The 7,500-nt window shown below is 37.5% G+C and overlaps 1 protein-coding gene across 1 annotated transcript in view; it reads right to left on the reverse strand.

Moving 5' to 3' along the window:
- Nucleotides 1-7,500, reverse strand: part of LOC122792225 (CUB and sushi domain-containing protein 1-like) — a 3,080,606-nt gene that overhangs the window by 2,948,315 nt on the left and 124,791 nt on the right. Inside the window, exon 3 of the mRNA XM_044059969.1 lies at nucleotides 3,481-3,568. Coding sequence (XP_043915904.1) covers nucleotides 3,481-3,568 — 88 coding nt within the window. The remainder of the gene's footprint in view (nucleotides 1-3,480; nucleotides 3,569-7,500) is intronic.

A 7,500-nucleotide genomic window follows, 5' to 3' on the forward strand; every position in this document is an offset into this window, starting at 1 on the left:
TCCGAAATATGAACATAGCCAGTATTAATTGCTTGTTTAAACAAACTGGTTGGCCTCAGGCAGCATGAACATCTGTGTTTTGGCACATGCCTATGTACAGATTAAATATATTTAGGGTAAAACTTCCATTACAGTTTTTCCACTGACTGTTAAGTCACGGCTTCATTACAGAAGGAGTCTAGAGCAATACAATGAATTATAGCATTAACTGCTCCTTTTGTACCTTTTAGATTCAGGAAAAAAAATGGTGCTCCAGGTCTGTGTTAAGGCTGCATTATCTAGAGCCATATGGCAACTTATTTGCTCCTAGGTGGTTGTGCCCACATGACCACTTATTTGTTCCTAGGTGATTGTGTCCACATGGCCACTTATTTGCTCCTAGGTGGTTGTGTCTACATGGCTACTTATTTGTTCCTAAGTGGTTGTGTCCACATGGCAACTTATTTGCTCCTAGGTGGTTGTGCCCACATGACCACTTATTTGTTCCTAGGTGATTGTGTCCACATGGCCACTTATTTGCTCCTAGGTGGTTGTGTCTACATGGCTACTTATTTGTTCCTAAGTGGTTGTGTCCACATGGCAACTTATTTGCTCCTAGGTGGTTGTGTCCACATAGCAACTTATTTGCTCATAGGTGGTTTTACACATATGGTCACTTATTTGTTCCTAGGTGGTTGTGTCCACGTGGCAACTTATTTTCTCCTAGGTGGGTGTGTCCGCATGGCCACTTATTTGCTCCTAGGTAGTTGTGTGCTTTACAGAACAATTAGTGCAGGTATAAGCATTGTGGGACTCTTCATCACCTCGCTGCTGCCAGTGTTTGCTATTAGATCAGTTCTATAGACTACATCCATGACCGTGATGAATGTATTGATGTCTTTTATTAGTGCTGCTCATAAACTATGCTTCTATACAAGTTTTTAATTGACCTGTAATTCTCTTTGGTAGGTACAATATGTTGTCCTTGGACCACATTCTTGCTTTTATTCATGGAGACTTGTGGCTGCTATTACTATACACTACATTTCTTAATGTACAATTACACAAATTATTGCTCTGTTTTTTACACATTTACCTTTACATCATGTGGGTGGCATTTGTTCTGATTTATCTATATACCAGACAAATACATTGTACACTTTATTAAATGATTGCAACCATCTTCTTATATAGAGATAACATAAATATTAAGTCCCTATGCTGCCATTCTTTTATTCCAAATGAAAAGCATTTTGCAAATGGGCCTACACCAGTTATATGGAGAGATAAAATCCTAACATTAGCAATCCTAACTCAATCCTAACTATAGCCCAGTCAGCCTAAGTTTGATTAATGACGTTGGAGTGATGGCACAGGCTAGAAGGATGAGGATGCTTGAACTGGGAGAAGGATGCCAGTTCCCACCTAGCTTGCACAATAGGTTCAGTGACAGAACTCCACTGGATAGCACACAGTTGGAGGAGGCTATATTGGGAGGATGTAGATATGGCCCCCCAGACCATTGATAGTAGCCTCTACTGGTACATGTGGGGAGTAGACAGGGGTGGACTGTAGGTCAGTAGGTACCTCTTGTGGTGATATGGGTGCTTAGGTCCCCAAAAGGGGATGGCAGAAAAAAAGCTCTCATTGTTGGGATGCTGGGAAAGCACAAAGCACTCTCATGGCTGCCTGAATGATGGTCCCTTAGAAGCTTGATGGTACAGGCACAGGGCAAAAAAAAAAAAAAAAAAACTAAAAAAATGAAATAAGTCATTTGCAAATTAGTTGTGGTTCTGTGCAGCATGTAATAAAAAATAATAAAAAAACAGTTATTTTACGAGTTCATTAGACTGCCTAATAGCTTTTGGCCCAGAATTCCTTCACATTATTAATTCCCTTTTGTGTTGTACAAAAACTGATATGCACAAGTCCTAAGTGACATATGCTTTTTTGTCCAACCCCTTGCCTTTCATATGTTGACAAAATTTATAACTGTAAAAGAGCAGGCATGCCGGGTATTCTAGACTAATGATTTATAATTACAGATTTCACTACTGTACAAAAGATGCAGAGAATGCTGGGTTAGAAAGAGGAAGGAAGGTAAGAATAAACTAAACTTATATTTGTGAAAACATACTGTCCCTGTTATGGTAATGAGGTGAAGAAATATTACAGTATGGCACATGTTTGCATATTGCTTTGTTTTGATTTTGTTTTGTCTTTATTCTACTTTAAAAACAAAACAGTTTTATTGCTGGGCATAATCATTGTTCCCCAGGTTACTTCAGAACTTAAATTGCCTTGTGGACTAGTACAGTGTTGGCTTCACATAGACTTGGAGCACTGTTTTTTTTTTTTTTTTTTTTTTTTTTGAATCCAAAATATGAAGGTGGAGCCGTTAATGATATTATTCATTGTATTTCTCAGGACAACTTCTGCATTGATATGATGGTGTGACTCAGGAGATAGAGGAAAAAATGGAAATGGAACTTTTACCCTGAATGTATGTAATTTTTACATAATTCACATGTTCTTTTTGCACCATAAAGTAAGTCAGCACTGTCGCTTCCAGTTAACACTAATATATCACATGCATGTGCTTTATACCATGTTTCCAATAACTGTGTCATAAAATTATTTCACTGCTCTGGTTTCAAAAATTTGCATTACAGAAGAAATAATCTTTTATCTGCCCTGTCCCAACAAGTTACTTCATGTCACTCTCTTACATCTGCTTGTAAATAGTTAATAGGTTTAAATATAGGCAGGGTTTTGTTTAGAACAAATAAATAGCCTTTTTCACATTCTCCTATTCTCTGTTGCTCTCACATTGTGTGTGCCTGTGTATATGTGTGTGTGTGTGTGTGTGTGTGTGTGTGTGTGTGTGTGTGTGTGTGTGTGTGTGTGTGTGTGGGTGTGGGTGTGTGTGTGTACACATGCTTGTGTGCATAGTATATTTTTAATACTTTTTTCATTGTCGTTTGATTGTCGTTTGATGACTGGTATTTCTTGTACTAGTTGTGCAGGTCTGAGAAATTAAACATATACTTTATCAGTTTTCTTAATTAATTAGAACAACCACAAACAATATGATTATAACAAGACTGCCTTCTTCACACACACACACACACACACACACACACACACACACACACACACACACACACACACACACACGTGCTTCTGTAAATCTGCACTGAAACATTTCTTTTAATGGACAACTGTGTATCAGTGTATATAATGCTATGCAACATTAAGTGAGACAATGCCTCATGCACTCTTCAGTTACTAAAAGAATCCGAACAAGGGCCCAGACAGGCAGAAAAATTATTGCAACTATTTTTTTCAAAAGCAAAGCCATCTCACTTTCATTGTAGATAGAAATCCCCAATAAATGAAACAAAATGATTAATTTGATTACATATATATATATATATATATATATATATATATTTACTATTCTCATTTTGACACTAAAACCAAGTACCCAGTCTGACTTACCTAAAATCAGAGCCAAGTCTTTTCCCTCGATCTGGTATTCCTGGATCTGGACACATATTATGGGCTTGTGCCACACCCACTTGTGTTACTGTAAAACAAAAATAAATATAGATGATAATGAAATAATAGTCTAAATAAAAATATGTTGTTCTATTTTAAAGGGCATTTATAATGTCATAATATACTGTCTTAAAGGACAATAGCAATGTTAATCTTTAAGTCTGTTTTTCTTACATACTTCACCGAAACAAGCAGTATTAGTGGAATAAAACTGTTTAAAACTGCAATGTCAGTGAGAAAAGATGCTGCATTTTTCATTGAATAGTGCTATGAGGAATGCAGAGATGCTGCAAAGAATGATAAGTCCTGCACTGTTATAACTTCTGACATTCATAATGCCTGATTAAACATGGAAATGACCCGGTCCTAGCCACTAGGAAAGTACACTAAGCTCCAATCTAATTTTACAGGAGTGACGCAAAAGCCGTGTTTAAGTAGTTTATTCATAGTCAAGGGAAGAAAGAAGTACACAAAGCTGACCCTAAAGGCTGAGGATCATTGGGAATTCACAGCCGTTCACCCTCTATACTGACCCACCAGGCAAACATGCCTTTAGAGATGCTGTTCCTTCTAATTGGGATCTGATCCACCCCAGAAACTGCAGCTACTAGCTATATCGCAAGTTCAAGAACTGCCTGGTCACAACCCCTGTACATTTTCACTTAACTTACCTCTTTCACCAAAAGTACAGCAGTCCCCTCTTTACAGATGCAACAATTATTTTACTGGGTATATTTTTGCATGGCATATAATGCTTTCTATAAATTTTAATCTTTTATTCAAGATTTGATCGTACTATAATAACATTTATAGCAAAAACACCTGCAAGTTACATATAAGTACTTCTATGCTCTTTGGAGACTGTAATCTGGAATGTGTTTGTTATTGCAATGACTTCAAACTGTAGCCATGAATACTAGTACAATGCATTGATGTTTGCCAGGCTAAGCAGCTCTGTGAATCCTGTTATTTCTTAGAACGTGTATGCTTCATTGTAGAGTATAGCACTTCATATCACTCTGTCAGTCACCTGAAATTTAGCATGGCTACCAAACAAATGCAACAGATAAACCTCAATAAGGCAAACGTTCTTCCATAAGGACACTGTGATCTGCACTTCTATGATCTGCACTAACAAAAGCTGTGCAGAGATGAAGGCATATATTAATGATTATAATGTTTGATCTCAGGATTTAAGAAGATCATCCATAACCCTGGCAAACATTGCATTAGTACCTTGAGATATCTGAAATGCATACGACAAGAGTGATAAGGTCGCAACACTACAGGAATGAATCAGCACACCTAAGAAAGACATTTTTAGTAACCTTGCCAAAAAAGGAGGCTTGAGATACAACAGCAATCATGCAAAGTGTACAGACACAAAGTGAGCTTCCTGAAAATTGAGGTCACTATGCCCACCTTATGCAGTGACAAAAACACTTTGGAACTCAGGGAGGAAATGGCATTTCATTGTTTATCAGGGCTTGCTATATCCAAACAAAGTATAGCAAGCCTAGAAGAACAAGAGAGAAAACTCATAATTGGATGCTAGCTTTAATTGCTAAAGTCTTGGAAGTGAATTCTGACTGTGCGGGTAATCAAAAACACATTCTAGTAGCATCATCTGGTAGAACACACAACTCCATGTAAATCTAACATTATTCAGTGCTCTAAGAAAAACATCCAGTGTAATGGTGTCAAGCTTATCTCAATAAATAGAACAGCTACTCCATATTTGCAAGGTGGAATCAATTTCCTGCTATCCAGGTGTGCTAGGGATGGTCTGCCAGCCTCCCAGAAATGCATAACTGATCAGTTTGATGCAACAAAGGTCTCTAAAAAAAAAGATACTTGTTTTATCACTGATTTCCGGTTGGTAATGAGTGTGATGCTCATTCAACATAAATCTGCAAGGTGGGCATACTGGCATGTATGTTCATGACTTCACTGACATTCCAGAAAGCACAGAACTATACCCTAGCACATTTGTCACTAAAGGGAAAAAGGCATAGAGCAGTTGGGAGTAAAAAGATCTAAAACAGATTTTGATGTCTAGTTATAGTCTGTATCGACTGTACTGGTCTCTGAAGAGAGTTGGCAAAAACAATTAACAGCTGAACAGAGATGATAAGTCTGATATTCATAAATACCACTGAGTTAAGGTAAGGCAGTTTAAACTTGAAAAGTGTAACAGATAAGTGATCTTGGTTATCATCTGATCATTAGACTAGTGCTACCACAAAGTCAGATGTCATCACAGCAGATTGGGACTCTAAGAACATGGTAAGTCTAAAACAATGTGTCATGACATTATTCATCTAAACAAACTGGGCTTTCTTTCTAATGCACATTATTTATCTACAAGGGAATCAAATTCGTCATGCAGTTAGTTAACTAAGACAAGCCAATTTGTGTTAACCAGTAGAGAACTGTGCTTCTTTTTTGTAACATTGTTAACACCTGCTGGATACGTGTCCCTTTTCAAGGGTGACCTGGTAGCACTGTCTAGTAAAAGTGACTTCCTCAGAGTCAAACAGCAGGCAAATGTAGGTGGAAGGAATGAAATCCTTGGACCCTTGGTTAGAAAAAGCAGCTAGTTAGCAGTTTACACGTAGATAATTACTAGAAAATTCCTTTGAGGTTTTGCTCATGAACATAAAATCTGAATCATGTATGAAGTCAGAGATTATATCAGTCACCTTGACCTCGTGTTGGTGTACAGTGCTAGGTTTGCGATAAGTAAAGATCATGTGCCTCGTGCCTGCACATAATGGAAGGTAGACTCCCTCGGTACCTCATTCAGTATTCATCTGTGAACTGCCAAGTAAGACCTTTCCACTATATGGAGCGCAATAACTAATAACTCAAGACCCCAGTGGAGGAGCACCTGTGGACAGTTGCCCGTTGTGCTGACTGTTATGCAGGTTGGGGCTATAAAGCTTCTTGTGTGGGTAATAATACTGCACCTGAACATAAGGAGAACTAATGGAGATGAGGGGCATAAACATTCCTACAGGTAAAATATAAAAAGCCAAATCTGTTGTAGTAGACCTCAAAATAATTTGCAAAAACGCAGCTAGCAAAGAAGTATCCCTTAATACTGCATAAAGAGCAAACTAAAAACCACAGTCAATGAATTACAGAATAAGTCCAGGACAATAAAACTTGGCAACATCAGTTAAATTCAGTGCTGCAAACATGACTCATGCCTTCAGATTAAAACTGACTGCAGATAGTTAACTTCTGGGCCCTAGTATGAAAAGGGATTCCGTACATTTCCAATACTGTACAACTGTAACATTCCAAAATGTTAGCATCACTGAAATCCAGGTCATAAATTGGACTTTCCTCTTTGTTGGCCATCTATAAAGAAATGGCAACAATGGCTAATGTTCATTTGATACTCATCCTTGAAAAAATAATCAAGCCAAATAACACGTCAACATCATGTAAGGTGATCCAACTCAAAAGCACAGCAAGCTTGTAAGAAATCAGTTCCTTGGTTGATATTTCTGTTGTAATAAAAAAATGAATCCCAGTCTTAATGACTGTACACAGTCCTTTTAAACATTTTCTGTACATGTTATGATTTTACAGAGAACATTATGGGACAAACCTTTCAAAGTGTTAATGCAAGAATTCTGGACAAAGGCTTTCCACTAGCAAGTATTTGCTGAAGGATATGAAGTCTGAAACTGACATGCCTGTTACTAGTTAATGACTTATTTCCCCAGTGATTTGCCTGAGAACCAAAATTGTATGAGGAACAGATCAAAAATACTATGCAAAAATCTGTACATTCTGTGAAATTCTGGAGTTGTGAGGAATTCCACTGCTGCCGTTATAATTTCAAAATTAAGAGCTGTGGTATTCCAAGCTGGTATCCATAAGTGTTACTAAGGGACAGAAACATGAATATTGTGCTAATGTCTAAATTATATTTACAGAATTTTCAGT

The sequence above is a fragment of the Protopterus annectens genome, chromosome 1.part2 (assembly GCF_019279795.1).
Source record: "Protopterus annectens isolate FY-2018-M chromosome 1.part2, PAN1.0, whole genome shotgun sequence".
Taxonomy (NCBI): Eukaryota; Metazoa; Chordata; order Ceratodontiformes; family Protopteridae; genus Protopterus; species Protopterus annectens.